Genomic DNA, 19,448 nt, shown 5'->3' with positions numbered 1-19,448 from the left:
TGTTCCAGGGAAACTTAGAAGACATTTTTGGTCTTTAAGAAAAAAAAAAGATGACATTTGGTCTAAGCAAGTGTTTACTAATGATTTTTCATTATACACAGCAAGTTAGCTGAAGGAGTTGAATTTTTTTAAGAAAGTTCAAGTCTACATACTATGAATTTGTTATTTCATTTGTAGTTAATTCTCAAATTGTAATGTATTCACAGTGTCGAATATTAGTGGAAAACACATTCCAGATATTTTTAAAGAAATAGTGTTTCTTATTCCTCTACTGGCAAATATACAGAGAGATAACTGACTTCTAAAAAATAAGCAGACATTGAATTATATTTGACATTTGTTTCTTGCTACGTTAGTTGATACATGTGATACTAATAAGAGTTAAAAAAAAAAAAAGTAGGCTGTTGGGTAACGGGCACTAAGGAATCTACTCCTGAAATCATTGTTGCACTGTGTGCTAATTTGGATGTAAATATTTAAAAATAAAAAAATAAAATAAAAGTAGGCTGTGTTATCAATAAAGCAGTGTATGGGGGACTACAGCAAAAACAGGAAATATGCCTGAAAGAACATCAAATTCTAATGACAGATAAAACCATCGAGTCATAAAACATTAAATTATACCAAATCATAACATGTTCAAATGGTTTTAATACCAGCTTATTCAGTAATACCCATATTCGAAGAAAGACCACAAACTGATTTAACAGTAACGCCACATGGATTCCCATATTTCAAATATAAGACCTTGGATTGTCTAGCAACTCACCTAGTTTACAAATTCTGATCAATCCACACTTACTTTCACTGTAAAATTATCCTCTGATTAGCTCAAGCACCTGAAACCTGTAAGTGTCCTTTCCTCCCTTTTCCTTTGAGACCTTTTTCATTGTGGTGTCCTTTGCTCAGCAAGTCTCATAAACACAGGTTTATAGGCTTGTCCGTTTCCTTGGTGGGCTCTGTAAGATAGCTTTAAAAAAAAATTTCATTAGATTGATAGTTATCGTGGTAGAAATCAAAGTTGGAGAAACAAGGCAGTTTTCATTTATTTTTATTTTGTTTATTTAGATTAACACTGCTACAGGATACTCACCGCTCACACCTGAGGGAATATGAAAAATACATACAAGATGTCAAGAGTTCGAAGAGTACCATCCAGAAACTAGAGAATTCATCAAATCAAGCTCTAAATTTTAAATTCTATAAAAGCATGAAAATTTATGTGGAAAATTTAATTGACTGTCTTAATGAAAAGGTACATGGTCATAAATACAATATTTCCTTTTTATAAAGAAATCCCCTTACCATGAGATTTTTTTTTTTAAAGTCTAAAATCCCACAACTAATTTCCTTCAGGGTTTTCCTACACATTTTTGACATGCTGTGATATTAAGTATCCCCTTAATATTGGACAGTTGGGTTTTTTTGCAATTATTTTGGTATTATAAATAACAAAGTTTTGTATATAAATTTTTGTGTTAAAATTCCATTTGTTTAAAAAAATTCCTAGAAAGTAAATTATTAAGTCAAAGTTTCTAAATATCTTTTAAGGCTTATGAAACATTGCTAAATTATTTGAATACCAGAAAGATTGCATCAGTTTTTCTTTTAGCTTACTTCATTTAAAAAATGATTTTTGCAGGGGTACCTGGGTGGCTCAGTCAGTTAAGTATCCGACTTTGGCTCAGGTAATGGTTTCATGGTTCATGCGTTGGAACCCCACATTGGGCTCTCTGCTGTCAGCACAGAGCCTGCTTAGGATCTTCTGTCTGTCTGTCTGTCTCTCTCTCTCTCTCTCTGCCCTCCCCCCTCCACTTACACTCTCTCTCAAAAATAACATTAAAAATTTTTTTTAATAAATAATGTTTTTTGCTTGTACATACTTATTTTGATCTCAAACAAAACCTTTGTTTTATTAACACATGCAGTCTCTTTTTGTGAGTTGTCTTTGCCTTGTTATCTTTTTTCATATTGGCAATTTTTCTTTTTTTCCTTTTTTTTCTTTATATGGTGAAAACTCTTTACTGCTTAAAATTTTTAATGCCACTTGATATAGGTAAACTTTCCAGTTTGTCTTTTGATTTCATTTGCAGTGTTTTTTTTGACATCGTGATCATTTGACATTTTTGTGTTAATCAGATTTATGAATCATTCTCTCCCTTTATAAGTCTGCTTTTGTTTTATACATACTAAGTCCTTACATTTGGGTCTTGAGTTGACTTTTTTTTTTAAGTAGACAAACCATTTAAAAAATACACTCTACTTTCTTCATTGCTTTTTATTTACATTTAAAATATTACCAAATAATTGGATTTTTTTCTCTCCAGTTGTTTCAAGTTGACTACCTTTTACTGTCACTTGGTAGTTACTTTCTGAAGTATTTATTGCAATACAACTTAATTCATTGATCCTTGAAGAATTAAAGTTTCATTGGCCTACACATTGATGTACCCAGGGCAGCTGCTATGGGAACATCATTGGAGTGGGGAGAATTGTTGCTCAAGAAATGTAAGAAACTAATCATTCACTTTTGCTTCACAGCTTTCTTACCTGTCTGGTTAGGTCTCTTCCATTCTCCCCTTTTTTCAGATTTAACAGTTTCCTCAAGTGCTCTCCTACAGTCTGCCCCCTCGGCTTATGAAAAATATCTGCACCTTTATTTTCTCCTCCTAATATCTCAAATAAAAAAGAATCCTATTTGGGGGTGCCTGGGTGGCTCAGTTGAGCGTCCGACTCTTGATTTCAGCTCAGTCATGATCTCACAGTTCATGAGTTAAGGCCCCACATCAGGCTCCACACTGACAGTGCAGAGCCTACTTTGGATTCTCTCCCCACCCCACCCCCCACCCACCCCTCTCTCACTCACGCACGTGTGCTTTCTCTCTCAAAATTAAAAAAAAAAAATCCTATTTCTTATCTGTTCACTCCTATCCATGTTCCAGACTCGAACCCATTTGCTTTATTTTTTATGATATTTATAGCTGTTTCAGTGCAGTAAGTTGATTATCAATATTAAAGTATTGGCAGCCAGGTCTCTATCTCACAATCTTTTTTTAATTAAAATGTGGTAGTATTGGAAATGTTTCTTTTTTTTTTTTTTTAATTTTTTTTTTTTCAACGTTTATTTATTTTTGGGACAGAGAGAGACAGAGCATGAACGGGGGAGGGGCAGAGAGAGAGGGAGACACAGAATCGGAAACAGGCTCCAGGCTCCGAGCCATTAGCCCAGAGCCCGACGCGGGGCTCGAACTCACGGACCGTGAGATTGTGACCTGACTGAAGTCGGACGCTTAACCGACTGCGCCACCCAGGCGCCCCGGAAATGTTTCTTTTATATGAGTGTTGAGCACATACATATGCTTATCTGAGTATTACTTTTTATAATTGATTATTGATGACCTACAAAATGTTACTTATATGTGTATTTCAGATTATCAGCATCCAAGAAATAGAGTCATCCATGCATGCACTCCTTTTAAAACAAGCCATGACCTTTATGAAACGCAGGCAAGATGAATTAAAACATGAATCAACGTATTTACAACAATTATCACGTTAGTGTTTTTCATATTCAATATCATTTATGATTTATCAGCTAGAGAATAAAAATATTTTTATTTCTGTATAAAAAAATGCCTTTTTGTGTATTTTCCCACTAACCTTTCACCTATTTCTTTGCAAAAACCCCAAAATATTTAGAACTAGGGCTTCAAAATATCTTGAATTAAGCCTAAGACAAAAAAAAAAAATTACAACTTCTAATCATTTGGTATTTGAGACAGTATATGGCTATATAATGACTTTGTTGAGATGAGTTGACATAAGTCCGTAGGCTGTGTCAGAAATCTAACTTAAAGATTTCATGGCTGATCCACGGATTAGGTGTGGAGGTTAAAGACATTTTGGTGGGTTTTAGTAGAGAATCATCTGTAAGATCTCAAATAAGATTTGGATGCTGCCTTTTAGTTCTCACACTGGTTTTGTATTTTCAGAGATGCCTTCCTTTGATTAGGTTCTGTTGGGGAATAGTGAAGGAGATGAGATCGTAACCAAGTATCTGATTAAAGCAAAATGACTTTCAAACACATGACTTGTAGTTAGTTATAAATTATGGTACATACCAAAGTAACAAATGATATGAATAACTTACTGGTAATGCAAATATTTCTAGTAATTCAGGGATGAGAAAAAAAAAAAAAAAAAACTGGTGAAAACACCTGAAAAAGAATACAAGAAAAAGAAACACGGTAGAATTTTATTACTGTTCTCAAGTGCTGAACTATATTCACCAGCCAGGGTATTTTAGGCTAGCAGGCTCAATGCCTATCAATATTGTGATAGGGAGTTAACATTATAATTTCGTTATATGATGAAGTATGCGATTTAAGCAAAGTAAGTGTGTTGTGTTTATATATATACCTACATGTATATACACCCAAAATACAACTTTTGTTTTCAGAATGTTTCATTTTATTTCTTTTAAGAATTTGCAGCATGAAATTAATTTTATTTGTTAACAGGCAAAGCTGAGACATCAACAAATGGAAGTTTGGCTGTAGGTGAAAAGACTCCATGGATTTTGGAAGAGATTGAATCTCGAAGGTAGCTATATATAAAGTGAAGACTTGAGCAAGTATTTTTCACTACTTAACCATAGTTATCCCATATGGTATAATAACCGTAACTGAACATTAATTTGTGAGAATGACATAAAACCAAAATTTAGTTAAACAGTCCTTAGCCCCAGGGTTTAAAGACACATTGGTATATTGGATCAGTCAAAAGGAATGGGTAAGATGGCATTTATCGGTCTGGGACTTGCTTATAACTAGAAGCCGCTTATTATATTGTTACCCCCTCTTTAAAATCTGGGTAGCCCATGGGAATGTACTTTAAGAAAAAGAGGGAGAACCACCAATTCAGATTAACGAAGCTAAAATGCCAAAAATAATAACAAAATTGTGTGCTAATAATAATAATATGGTATATATTCTAGACATTGTAAATAAATGATGACTCCTAGTTTTTGTTTTAAAATATTTCTTTTCAGCAGGAAGTGTTTTTTGTTTTGTTTTTGTTTTTAGGAACTGTTTTAAATTTGTTTTCGGTTTATTGCAAAACATAGGTCACAAAGAAGACAAGCAAGGGCACTTTCTGGGAATTGTGATCATCAGGAAGGGACATCTAGTGATGATGAACTGTCTTCAGCAGACATGATTGACTTCCAAAAAACCCAAGGTCAGTTACCAGGTTTCTAATATGTCTTAATTTGAAGTATCGAAATGGTAGGAAATGCTTTGCTGTGATTGCTCTTAAATATCGTTGGGGAAATTCAAGGAAAAAGGAACACATTTTTTTCCCCTTTAAGACTTCCTGGGGTGCCTGGCTGGCTCAGTCCATAGAGCATATGACTTGTGATCTTGGGGTCATGAGTTCGAGTTGCACACGGCGGGTAGAGTTTACTTAAAAAAAAAAAAAAAAAAAAGATTTTTCCTACCTTTGAAAAAATGGCATAAAATGGAGGAACATTGTGAGTTTTCTGCATCCTTATAGTTTTTTCCCTCAGCTTTTCTCATTTTTTATAAAGGAGCCATGAACAATTTGGTTTCATTTCTCTATTGTATACCTTCTATATTATCATTTTTAATTGAAAACAATTAAATTTAGGGGTGTCTGGTTGGCTCAGTTGGTAGAGCATGCGACTCTTGATCTCAGGGTTAGGAGTTAGAGCCCATGTTTAGGGTAAAGATTACTTAAAAAGAAAATCTTTTGAAAATAAATAAAACATTTAAATTTAATAACATTATTTTAGTGATTCATAGGTAAAATGTCACATATTTGAAAGAACGTGGGCTTTACAGGGCCGCCTGGGTGGTGTAGTCGGTTAAGTGTCCAACTTTGGCTCAGGTTGGTCATGATCTCACAGCTCATGGTCTCGAGCCCTGCGTCAGGCTCTGTGCTGACAGCTCAGAGCCTGGAGCCTGTTTCAGATTCATTCATTCATTCATTCTCTCTCTCTCTTTCTCTTTCTCTCTGCCCCTTCCAATCCCCCACTCTGTCTCTCAGATAATAAGTAAAAGTTAAAAAAATTTTTTTTAATGTGGGTTTTACAGTCAAACAGATGGTTTCAAACCCATCTGTCTCTATTTTGTGTGATCTTAGATCCATTGACCTCCCTGAGTCTCATGTTGTTTGCTTGTTTGTCTATAAATAGTCACACCTACCTTGTAGAGAAGATAGTTATGATGCTGAAATCGCAGGGAATCAATAAGTGGTGGATTTTGTTAGTGTCAGTATTGCTATTAAAGTGGTTTTTTAAAAATAAAAGGTAATTTATCTGTTAATATCAAAGGAAAGTTTTCAGCTCTGTTGAGTACATACGTCATTACACGTGATGATGTTTATAGGAAGCAAAGCTCACAAACTTAAAATGCAAAATATACAGAGACTCCTTTTGTTTACAGGTGAAATTTTACGGGATCACAAGAAGATTTTTGAAGATGTACATGATGATTTTTGTAATATCCAAAATATTTTGTTGAAATTTCAACAATGGCGAGAAAAGTTTCCTGATTCTTATTATGAAGCTTTCATTAGTTTATGCATACCGAAGCTTTTAAATCCCCTAATCCGACTTCAGTTGATTGATTGGAATCCTCTTAAGGTATTTAAGCTTAACATGTGAAAGAAATAATTCTGTCCTGTTCATTACTGAAGTGCCCTTGTTATTAGGTTAGCTTTAAAATACACAGAGTTGGAATTGATAATTAGTGCTTTGGGGTAGTAGTCTGCATTCATGTTTTCTTGGTTCTTCTCTTATATTTAAGGCTGAATAGCACTAAACATCTGTCAAGGAAACACTTTTTTGTTGTCTTTCAGCTTCTTCTATGGTAAGTTAAGGTCATTTTTAAATCATTGAAAAATGTGAAGGTAGTATTAGCTTTTAAGAATTTTAGTCTGTGTGATATAGGTACCAAGAGTTTTGAAGTTGGAGATGCTATATTGGGACTATTTGGTTTGGAAAGCTACACTGAGGAGGAGGGATTTAAATGAGGATTTGAAGGTTATATAAGATTTAAAACAGGAAAAAAAAAGGAAAACTTTTTTTGTAAAGGTACGTAAGGAGAAATCCTAGTTCAGGAGCTAGAGGTTGCATAGAGGTTCAGATCCTAAAGTAAGAGATAGGAACTTATTTTGATAAATAATGGGAAGAGTAGAATTATGAAAGTAGTGTTTTAGGAAGTCCTAGCAGCTGGCTAACTTGGAGGGAAGAAACAGGTGAGATAATACTGGAAGGCTATTGCTGTAGCCCAAGTTCAAGGTAGTGAATCCCTTACATACAGTGATAGTGATAAAGGGAAGAGAAATAAAAGGTTGATTATAGGAGGTTTTGTGAATTAAGAATCAGTAAAAAGCTTCTGCACAGTGAAGGAAACAACAAAACTAAAAGGCAGCCTATTGAACAGGAGAAGATATTTGCAAATGACATATCTAATAAATTAGGGTTAGCATCTAAAATGTATGAAGAACTTATACAGTTCAACACCCTCAAAAAACCAAACAATGCAATTAACAATTGGGCAGAAGACACGAATAGACATTTCTCCAAAGAAGACATCCACACAGCCAACAGACACATGAAAAGATGCTCAACATAATTGATCATTAGGGAAATACAAATCAAAACCACAGTGAGACATCACTTTAAACCTGTCAGAATGGCTAAAATAAAAAACACAAGAAACAAGTGATGGCGAGGATGTGCAGAAAAAAGGAATCTTCATGCACTGTTGGTGGGAATGCAGACTGGTGCAGCCACTATGGAAAATGGTATGGAAGTTCCTCAAAAAGTTAAAAAATAGAACTACCCTCTGATCCAGTAATCACACTACTGGGTATTTACCCCCAAAATACAAAAACATTAATTCATACACGCACCCCTACGTTTGTAGTAGCGTTATTTACAGTAGCCACAGTATGGAAGCAGCCTAAGTGTCCATCGACTGATGAAAGGATAAAGAAGATGTGGGGTATGTGTGTGTGTCTCTATATACACAATGGAATATTACTCAGCCATAAAAAAGAATGAAAGCTTGCCATATGCAACAACATGGATGGAGCTAGAGAGTATAATGCCAAGTGAAATAAGTCAGAGGAAGACAAATACTATATGACTTCACTCAAATGTGGAATTTAAGAAACAAATGAGCAAAGGAAAAAGACAAATCAAGAAATACACTCATAACTGTGGAGAACAAACTGATGGTTACCAGAAGGGAGAGGGTTAAGGGAATGGGTGAAGTAGGCAATGAGGATTAAGGAGTGCACTTGTGATGAGCACTGAGTGATGTATGGAATTATGGAATCACTATATTGTATACCTGAAACTGATATAACTATTTTAACTATATTGCAATTAAAATTAAAGAATTAGTAAAATACCAAGAATAACCTTAACACACCACATTGAAAGGTGACCCCAGTGTTTTGATTCTGGGTTATTAGAACAGCGGTAGTTCCATTAATAGGAATGGGAACTTTCCAGAGGGAAAAAGATTTTGAAGGAAGTTTTACTTTGTACATGGATGCTGAAATGATAGTGGAACATCCATGTGGATGTGCCTAGTAAGAGAATGGAAATGAGAAGACAAAGTTGTAAGAATAGAGGAAAACTGAAGATAAAAATTTAACGAAGTAAAGGCGACAGAACCATGTCCTTTTATCTTTCTCTGCCCCAGTCATGCATGTCTGTTGCTCACTGTGTTGGGTTCAGGGCCAGGCAGTCTTCATAATATAGAAACTAAGCTTATCCCTAAGAAAATGGTAAGCAGTTTGTTGCACAGGAGCCTCGTTGTTAAGCACTCAGGCCAAATTGAGTACTCTGTTACACCTAGTGGAGATCTGTTCATTCATTCATTCATTCAACAGATCATAATTGGCCATCTGCTACTTGCCTCATAAGCTAAACCACCTATAAAATACACACTTGTGCCTATGAGAATTGAGGGAACCAAAAGTGAATTTTGTATGATGTAAATTGAATTTTTGTGAACAAAATCTGTATTTATTTTAAGTGATATTCTTACAAATGTATATATTTTTTTCAGTAGTAAAGTGTGGTAGGTTCTGAATATGGCATTTTTGGCATATTTGTCATATGAGTGATGCATGGAATGTAGTTTTCTGTCATATTTTTGAGACATCTTGTCCTAGTCATGCCATCCTGCCTACCCTTGGTCTAGTGTTTTATACAGGGGGTTAAAATATGGAATTACTCTTTTTTTTCCTCAGAAAAGCTCTAGTGATTACTGAAAAAACTAACTTTTTAAAAATAAACTGTATAAGAATTTATTGATAACTTTAATAATTTTATTTATAAGTTTGATGCTGTAGGCTTAAAACAGATGCCATGGTTCACATCTATAGAAGAATATATGGCTAGCAGTATGGAAGATTCAAAGAAGGAAGATGGTTCTGATAAGAAAATCTTGTCTGCTATCATCAATAAAACAGTTATTCCTCGACTTACAGGTACTGCTTTGTAACTTGATAAAATTAAATTGTTCTCTGGCAGATCGAAGATCATTAATTTCTGTTACAGTCACAGATTCTTTTATCAGAAGTTTTCAAATACAAGGAAAGTAATATGCATTAAAAATCAAGAGATGTCATAATTGAAGGTGGTTAAAAGAGCTTGTTTGCACAAGTGATTGGCTACCAGACTAGCTAGTATTCTTCAGCCTTTAGCATTTGTGACATTAGTGTTGCTTTTATAACCCCTAAGTCATTTATTTGATTCCTACTGCATGTATTTCTTCCTTTCCCTTGACTTCTTCCCCTTTCTTGTTATTTTCTTTTTTAACGTTTATTTTTGAGAGAGCAAGACAGAGCATGAGCAGGGGAGAGGCAGAGAGAGAGGGAGACACAGAATCCAAAGCAGGCTCCAGACTCTGAGCTGTCAGCACAGAGCATGACGAGGGACTTGAACTCAACCAACTGCAAGATTGTGACCCCAGCCAAGCCAGACACTTAACTGACTGAGCCGCCCAGGCATCCCTTGTTATTTTTTCTTTAAAAAACATTACTACATCTTCATATCTGCATTTAGCATTGATGCTTGTGCTTCAGTCTGAAGGCTTATTTAAACTGAAATTGTACTTGATAAAGATCTGTTTCACCATGGCCCTGAGAATGGATTTTGATAGCAAAGTCTATAGAACTGTCTTAAATGATGAAACAACTACTTTCTATTGCTTCTTAGCCAATTTGGCTAAAACTTTAAGATTTTTCTCAGCATATCTTGCAGTGCAGTCATGGTTGTATTAAGTTACTACTTTTACCTAGTTGTCTTAATGATAGCACAGAATGCATATGACTGATTTAAATACTCTTCTGAAAACTCCAAATACTTCACTTAAAATTAAACCTCAAGTAAGTAGAATTATGAGAAATTAATACTGTGTATTTATTCTTAAGTTCTTTCCTGGATGCCCTTGTACTCTTCATGAACCCCTAGGCTATTTCATACTCTGTTTTAGTGTTATCTATATTTTTGTTCATGGTGGTAACCAGTAACTAAATGTGGTTATTAAAATACACATTTCAAGGAAATAAAAATTAAAATTCAGTCCCTCAGTCACACTAATGACACTAAATTCTTAGTAGTCATATGTAGGTCGTGTCCATCAAATAGCGCAGATATAATGTGTTTTTTCCATCATTTAGAAAGTTACTTTGGATGGTACTCCTCTACACAATTTTAAGTCCAAAGGAACCAGAGAAAATCCGGATCTTTCTTATCAAAGTACCTTCCGAATACATCGACTTGGATGTTCAACAGGCACCTCACAGTCCACATGTCAGATCATACTTAAATCCTTTGCTGTAGATCTGTTCTTCTTATGTTCCTTGTCTAGAAAGTGACATCTCCATCTATCTACCCGTGTATTCAAACCAGGACTTTCAAGTCATTCGCTCCTCCATCTTCCTTCCTTCTTTCCTTCCTTCCTTCCTTCCATAAGCAATTGCCACATCTGGTTTTTTTTTCCATTTTCTAACCTATTTTCTATACAACAACCAAAGTAATCTGTCTAAAATGTGAATCTGCTTCTGTCATACCTTACTTAAAACACTTTATTATTCTTAACTGCCCTTGGGATGAAGTCTAAACTCTTTAACATGACTTTCTTAGTCTTTCAGAATCACCTCTCTGCTTAGTAATTCTCCAACCCCATTTCTTGCTGAGCTCCACTCCTGTTTTCCCTCATCCCCACTTGTGTATTTCAGCTGTATTCTTCTTGTATCTTCTATGTTTCATCGTTTTGACAAACCTCCCAGCCCACTTCTTCTATCTTGCTAACTCCTCTTTATCTGTCAGGACTCAGTATGGACATCACTTCTAGGAACTGGTTTAGGCACACCTTTCTGGGTTCCTGTAGCACTCTGAACTTGTAGTGATACTTACACATTGAATTGTAATTGCTGATATAAATGTATTTGCCATTAGAGTTCTTCAAAGGCAGCTACCTACCTAATAATCTTGTTTATGCTGTCTCTTGTACTGAACATTAGGTACATAGTAGGCTCTCAGTATTAGTTGACCAGTTATCTCTAAAGTTATTAGAAGCCTAACTTTGCAGATGCTTGAGAAATCACTGTTTTGTTTTTTGCTTTTTTTTTTTAACCTATTTCATTTTTTCTGTTATTTCACTTGTGTTTTACAAGGGTCTGTCCTATGTCAGACCCTGTTGTTGCTTCAGCATATATAGTGAATAATAATCCCTTCCCTCCAGGAGCTTATATTCTGTAAACAAAAAAAAAATAAATAAACAAGATAAAATCTAGAACATATTAGTTATGAGGGCTAAGATGAAAAGGTAAGGGAAAGGGATACAAATTATTGAAGAGGAGTGCAATGTAAAATAGATTGGCTAGGGGTGCCTCGGTGGCTCAGTCAGTTGAGCGTCCAACTCTTGATTTCAGCTCGGGTCATGATCCCAGGGACATGGCATAGAGTACCACGTTGGGCTCTGCCCTAGACTAGAGCCAGCTTAAGATTTCCCTTAAGATTCTCTCTCCCTCTCCCTCTCTTCCCCACTCATGTACGCTTTCCCTCTAAAATAAAAAATAAATAAATAAAATAAAATAGATTGGCCAATTCCGAAAGGAAGAAGTGGGCCATATGAACATCTGAGGAAACAGAATCCAAGGCAGTGGAAACAGCAAACACAAAGGCCCTGAGGCAGGAGCTGGCCTAATTTGATTGAAAAACAGCACATAGGCCAGCCAGTGTAGCTATACTAGAGTGAGGAAGGGTGGAAAGCAGGTAGAAGTTAACAAAATGACATGAGCTACATTATGTGAGTCCTTATAATCATTTGTAAGGACTTCATTTTTTTTATTGTAAGTGAAAAAGTGAGAAGTAATTGAAGAGTTATTTTTTTTTTAAGTATACTTACTTTGAGAGAACAAGTAGGAGAGGGGCAGAGAGAGAGGTGGACAAAGAATCCTAAGTGGGCTCTGTGCTGACAGCAGAGAGCTTGATGCAGGGCTTGAACTCATAAACCACGAGATCATGACTTGAGCTGAAGTTGGTTGCTTAACTGACTGAGCCACCCAGGTGCCCAGAGAGTTTTGAACAGAGGAATGATACTATCTGCCTAACATTTTAACAGAATCGCTGTAGTTACTGTGTTGAGGATGAACAGTGGGCAGACTACGTAAGCTTTTGCAGTAATTAAGCAACAGGTGATACTGGCTTGGACTAGAGTGTTAAAAGTGGAGGTGCTGAAAAGTGGTCGAATTAAGCATACATTTCAAAGACAGCACTAACAGTTTGAGAATGGATTGGTTGTGTGAGTAAGAGAGGAATCAAGAGTGACCGCATGGGATTGGGCCTGAGCATTTGGAAGGACAGATTCGCCATTTCCTGAAATGGAAAAGACTGAGAGGAGCTTTAGGATAAGGAGGTGTTATCAGGAGCTCAGTTTGACAAATGTTGAGTTTCTGATGCCTACCATCCAGGTAGAGATATCAGCTAGGTTGTTGAATATATCAGCATAAAGGAGAGGTCCAAGTAGCAGACATAAATTTGGAATGTATCAGCACGTGGATGACATTTAAAGCTGCAAAACTGACCTTAAATACTAAGGGATAAACATGAATAGGAAAGAGAAGGTAAGTGAGCTGAGTCCTGAGGTACTCCAGCATTTTTAAAGTCAAAAGAGATGAAAGGCAGCCAGTAAAGGAGACCAGAGAGGTAGGTGCAAAACTCGGAGTGGTATCCCAGACGCCAAGAAAAAAAATGTTTGATGATGCCTGGGTGGCTCAGGTCATGATCTCGTGGCTCGTGGATTCGAGCCCTAGATGGGGCTCTGCACTGATAGGGCAGAGCCTTTTTGGGATTCTCTCTCTCTACCCCTCCTGCATTTGTTCTCTCTCTCCCTCTCTCTTTCTCTCTCAAAAATAAATAAAAATTTTTAAAAATGTTTGTGAAGGAAATGATCAACTGTTGCAGATAAATCAGATGGGGACTAGAATCAGCCATTAGGTTTTGCAATGTGAAGGTCACCTGTGATGGTAAAAGTAGTTGTTTAGGTAGAATGGTTGGAGATCAGGCCTAATTGAAGTATATTCGAGAGTTAATAGGAGATAAATTGAAAATAGACAGTTCAGAGAGTTTTTTTGAAGAATTATTATAAAATGAAGGAAAGAAATAAGGCCGTACTAGAGGGGAAAGAAGGGTCAAGGGAGGCATTATTTTTAATATAAGAGAATAATTGGAGACTGATGGGGAAGATCCAGTAGAAGCAATGGCAATACCGGAGTTAAGAGGGCAGAATTCTGGGGGTGCCTGAGTGGCTCAGTCAGTTAAACACCTGACTTCAGCTCAGGTTGTGATCTCACAGTTTGTGAATTCAAGCCCCTCATTGAGCTCTATGCTGGCAGCACAGAGCCTGCAGCCTGCTTCGAGTTCTGTGTCTCCCTCTCTGCCTGCTCCCCACCCCGCCACCGTCTCTCAAAAATAAATAAATATTTTAAAAATATTTAAATAAAGAGGGTAGAATTCTGGGAACAGAATCTTCCAGTAAGCCAAAGGGGTTGATACCTTTTGCACAAATAAAAGATTGGCCTTAGCGAGGAGTGTGGTGCTTTATCCATGAGAATGGAAGACAAGAATATGTGGGTATAGATGCAGGTAGGTGTGTAGATTCTGTGGTAGTCCTTTGTAGAACATCTCTTATCTATTTTCTCATCGTCGAGGAAGTAATCAGCTGAAGATGAGAGCAAGGGAAGAGAAGAAAAAAGTAAATAGTCATCTAGAAGAGTCAAGTCCATTAACAGAGTGAAGAGGAAGGAAAGCACAGGAAATAATCATCTGCATGGGAGGGACGGGGAATGGGCCAGGGAAACAATGATTACTAGACAGCTTGAAGAATTCACTGGGGTTTCACAGTGATAAATTTAAAGTGTATTTTTTTCTAGCCATGTTTTAGCCACATAGTTGGAGCCACAGACTCAATGACCAGTGGATTTAACTAGGGCTGTGATTGAGTGAGACAAGTTCAGCAGAGCCCAAAAAGGACAAGGAAATTGAAGATGTATGCAAATACATAATGGTAATGAATGGCATGGATTTTAATACGAAGGAGGGAAGTCTTTTCTGAAGACCTGAGTTATTTACACGTGACAGGCAAAGCAATCTAGGAAATAAATTGTACACTACTGAAACTTTTGTTTCAGACTTTGTAGAATTCATTTGGGATCCCTTGTCGACCTCACAGACAACAAGTTTAATAACACACTGCACAGTGATTCTTGAAGAACTTTCCACTTGTGGAAATGAAGTTAGTAAAGGCAAACAGGTAATAATTTCTAGAGTTACAAACTTCTTGATTTATTTATAACTTAATGTAATTTTGTTATAAATGTTTGTTTACAGAAGATGCAGAAGAAATAATTACCAGAACGCAATTTGGTGAAAGATAGATTTACTTTTGATTTATAAAAACTAGGATTGACCATTTCTTGCTCTTTGTAATAATTAGATGAAAGACTATACCTTGATATTTATGAACACTTTAACAGGGATGGCAATCGTTATTAATTATAAAATACACATACATGTAATAAGACCCATATTATTGCTTTTATTCTAATTAGTTTATTCTTCTCTGTTCAGTGGTCTGATTTTTGTTCTCATGGTCCAGCCAGCCATCTTTTAGGTTTGTGAATATACATTGGCACTGCAGAGATGAGCAGGCATAAATGAATTAGTGCAAATTTGTTCCTTCTAAAAGAAAAAAATTCTTTACCTTTGTTCTTTTGGCAAAAATCTAGTAGTATTTTGGCTTTGCTTTAATGGTTATTTTTAAATTTGGTTAACATTCATGATATTAACTGTATATTTGTAGTCTGCCAAAGTTAAGAACAGTAATCCCTTTAAGATTCAAAGTTCAATAGGATATGGGGCACCTGGTAGGCTCCAGTTGGTAGAGCATGTGAGTCTTGTTGATCTTAGGATTGTGAATTCAAGCCCCACATTGGGGTGTAGTTGTACTTAAAATTTTTAAAAAAAAAATCCTTAAAAAAAGTTCAGAGTATAGGTTTTCATCTTACCATGATTTAGAATTGAGTTTTGCTTAACATATAAGGAGGGACCTTATAGAGGCCTTGATGAGAGTCCAGTAAATCTTATACTTTTATTGTGGTACTCTGTTTTTTAATCATTCTGTTGATGAGAATGTCATATATTCATGCAGTTAATTCAGTAAACCAATTATATGTTGAACTTTAAAGAAATTGAGAGAGATTGACTATCTAGAGAGTATCTGGAGAATAACCAAGGTGGTTGAGAAGCAAGGAGACATGTCACATTCATATTCTGAACACCATTAAATTTTAGCACTTGGAATTATTATGAAGGAGGGAAGCTGTAAGAAGTAGGAGGGAGAAGAGGGAAATGGCATGATTCTGCCTTCAAGAAGCATGTAATCTTAAAGGAAATAAGATTTACATAAATTGTCACTTAAAATAGGAAGTGAGGAGCGTCCAGATGGCTCCTGGTTAAGCAACCAACTCTTGATTTTAGCTCAGGTCATGATCTCATGGTTTGTGAGTTCAAGTCCCACATTGGGCTCTACTCTGACAGTGTGGAGCCTGCTGGGGATTCTCTCTCTCCCTCTCTCTCTACCCTTCCCATCTGCTTTCTCTCTCTCTCTCCCTCAAAATAAATGAACTTTAAAAATAAATAGGAAGTGAGAGGTGGAGGAGGACAAGGAACACCTATTTAATTCCCACTGTGTACTTGGCACTCTGTTAGGTCTTATACCTGTGACATCTCACTTGGTTCTAGCAGCTCTATTAAAAATTGGATGATAGCTTCATTTTACAGATGAAGAAACTGAATGTCAGAAATTTGTTCATAGTAATATCTTGAGTCAGGAGCCAGGATTTGAACCTTAATTAATCTTATTTTAAAGCCTAAGCCCATGTCACTGACCACGTGGCCTTCCCTGAGCAGCCCAGATAAAATGCTATGAAACTTCAAAAGAGAAACAGGAGAAAGAAGTTATGTTTCACAGTGGAAGACTTTATGTTCATGGTGCATTTGAACTGGGACCTAATGGAAAGTAAAGGATTTAAACATAGCAACTGATGGGAAAGAGGGCTTTTTTCACCTTTCTCCAAAAGGATAAAGACAGATAACATATGAAAATCATTGCAGAAAGTAGAGATATTTAACGTAGAAGAAGATATGCGTGAAGATTCTGTATTTGAAGAAGGAATAGATTTATTCTGTGTTGTTACAGAGCATGGAACCCAGGATTAGTAGAGAAGATCTATAAGGAAGTAGATATGGAATCCTGTGTTTGCTCCTTGTATGAGACTATGTAATTATAACCTAAATATAAATAGTGCTTTACCATTTTTTTTTTAATGTTTATTTATTTTTGAGTGAGAGAGCACAAGCAGGGCAGGGACAGAGAGCAGGGGCGAACAGAGGATCCGAAGCGAGCTCTGTGCTGACACCAGGGAGCCCTATGTGGGGCTTGAACTGACAAACTGTGAGATCACAACCTGAGCTAAAGTCAGACACTAACCGACTGAGCCACCAGGTAACCCCAGTGCTTTACCATTTATTAAACACTTTCACATTATCTCACTTGATGTTCACAACCTTGTAAAATGTGTTGACTTTAACTGCATTTTACAGATGGAAGAAGGTGGGGCCCAGAGGGCCATGTCACTTGTAAAAGGTTACTTGGGTATTAAGCAATAGGTCTGACACTTCGCAACTTACAATAACTAAAATCTTTCAAAAGTGTTACAGATAGACTCATGAAGTTTTTAGACCAGTAATTTTTTATTCTGGAAGCCCTCCTACTATGAATATTGAAAATGGGTTCTTTGTGTGATTAGTAAGACACTTGACTATATCAGGATTTTTCAGTTTCAGCAGCCTTGGCACTTGAAGCAGATAATTATTTGTTGTGGGAAGTTGTCCTGTGCATTGTAGCATGCTAGCAGCTTTCCTGGCCTCTACCCACTAGATGACAGTAGTGCTCCCCAGTCTTGACAACCAAAAATATCTCCAGACATCGTAAAATATTCCCTGGGCATGGCACAGTCACTCCTAGTTAAGAATCACTGAACTACATAATGTTTCTGGCTACTAAGACGGTTGGCCTTGCCAGTGAGATCACTGTATTTTTTTCAGTGATGTGTAAGAAATTGAAGAGATGAAAAAGGTTCCAGAAGAGTGGAATCATACAGCATAGTTCCTGTTTTCGAAGTAAGAACCAGATGATTCTGTAAGCTAATCCCTGGTGAGAATAGTTTTGATTCTTGTTAAATTCTAAAATAGATTACAGAGGTGGATTATGAAGACTTTTTTTAAAAAAAGTAGTGATTACTGTAATCTGTCATTGATAGAGTGCCTAAATACAGGTGATTGCTTATAAACTCAAATTCTCTCATACTGTCTCAGTTACTTTCATGGTAAATAAGGTACTGTGCAGTTAGAGCAGGTAATATATTTAAGTATGCTATGATCGTTCTTATGGATCAAATGGAGAATGATAAGCTTAACAGTGGTATGGTGAGATACAAGAAACTGGTAGCGTATACCTAAAGAATACTGACCAAGAGGGATGTGGCTACCTGTGGAGGTAGTCTTTTAGTATGAAATATCTTCTCAGTATTTGCCCTGTTCAATATTTTTTTTTAACTAGATGAAGATGTAAAATGCATGGTAATAAAGTTTGTCAATGGCACAAAGCTAGGAATTCTATCACAGACTTCTGGATAGTAGAATAGTATCCAAAAAGATTTCAAATACTGAGAAAATGGACTCTCAAAATATGCGATGTGAAAGGAATATACATTATGTACTACCCTTGCATTCAAAAATTCAGCTGCATAAATAAAAGGAAAGAAATAGCTTTGAAACAATATAGGTAAACCAGAGAGAGATCTATAATCAACAGTAAACCCAATATGAGTCAGCAGTGTCACTTGAGTAACAGAAAGATTAAGGGGAATTCTTTTTACTGGGTGTGTGCTGTTTTGAGTAAAAATGTTATATGTGCTATACTCATGGATAAGGTTTTCCTGGGTGTGTTGCATTTAATTCTGGGTATAAGTATATTAAATGGAGAGTATCTAAGATGGTATAGGAAAGAGAAAATGTAGAAAAGTGAGGTATTAGTCTTAGAATCTAAAGAATTGTCATGTGGAAGGGAAATTAGATTTGTTTGTTCTGTATAATCCTAAGAAGTAAATCAGGACAAGTGAGTGGAAGAACAGGAGAGAAGTTTGTTTCTCATTGTTAACTGAAATCTAATAGTTAATAGCTGTCCAAAGATATGGGTGGCCTCACGAGATAGTGATTACCTATCATTAAATGTTTTTAGGCATAGGTTAGTTGACTAGTTAGTGCAAATGTGAAAATAATATCAGTTATGTATTTAGATTGCTAATTTTCAAAATTTTTTTTTCATCAACAGACCTTTTATCAAATTAGTTCTTACATACCCCTATACACACACACACAAAAGCACAGCTGCTCGTGCTGTAGTGAGTGCCTGCCCACACTCTCCCTTGAGGGCCTCAACATCTGCCCAAGCCAGCCAGGATTATTTGTGAATATAAAGAGCAGTGTAAAAACCAGCTAGCTAAAGCTTATGAGTCTTTTCAAAGCTAGTTTAAAGCATATATAGAGGTGTATGTGTGTGGTTGTGTGGTTACTGTTTGGAGAACTTTTTTTTCCCCACAAAATAATGTATTTTGAATACTCAAAGTTAATAAGCTCAGAATTTTAAAATATGCTAATTTGTTTTAAACAGTCTTTTTAGAAAAAATGTCAAACTTAGAGAAAATTCTCATAAGTAAAAATAGCATGCTCATGGGCCCTTTACCCAGCTTCACTTATCATTAATATTTTGCCC

At 36.1% G+C, this 19,448-nt stretch overlaps 1 protein-coding gene across 3 annotated transcripts in view; it reads left to right on the top strand.

Annotated features, from left to right (window-relative positions):
* Positions 1–19,448, top strand: part of GCFC2 (GC-rich sequence DNA-binding factor 2) — a 56,096-nt gene that overhangs the window by 23,844 nt on the left and 12,804 nt on the right. Inside the window, exons 6-13 of one of the 3 annotated variants that reach the window (XM_043603818.1) lie at positions 1,069–1,255; positions 3,431–3,554; positions 4,521–4,602; positions 5,126–5,238; positions 6,465–6,664; positions 9,381–9,531; positions 14,743–14,864; positions 16,958–17,003. In XM_043603818.1, the coding sequence (XP_043459753.1) occupies positions 1,069–1,255; positions 3,431–3,554; positions 4,521–4,602; positions 5,126–5,238; positions 6,465–6,664; positions 9,381–9,531; positions 14,743–14,864; positions 16,958–16,960 (982 nt within the window). In that variant the 3' untranslated portion in view covers positions 16,961–17,003. Of the gene's footprint in view, positions 1–1,068; positions 1,256–3,430; positions 3,555–4,520; positions 4,603–5,125; positions 5,239–6,464; positions 6,665–9,380; positions 9,532–14,742; positions 14,865–16,957; positions 17,004–19,448 lie in introns of those variants that run through there. The other 2 variants (XM_043603817.1, XR_006301020.1) reach the window with 2 other exon arrangements.

The sequence above is a fragment of the Prionailurus bengalensis genome, chromosome A3, assembly GCF_016509475.1.
Source record: "Prionailurus bengalensis isolate Pbe53 chromosome A3, Fcat_Pben_1.1_paternal_pri, whole genome shotgun sequence".
In the NCBI taxonomy this organism is placed as follows: Eukaryota; Metazoa; Chordata; class Mammalia; order Carnivora; family Felidae; genus Prionailurus; species Prionailurus bengalensis.
The sequence above is the reverse complement of the archived record's forward strand: the minus strand, read 5'-3'. Positions and strand labels throughout refer to the sequence as shown.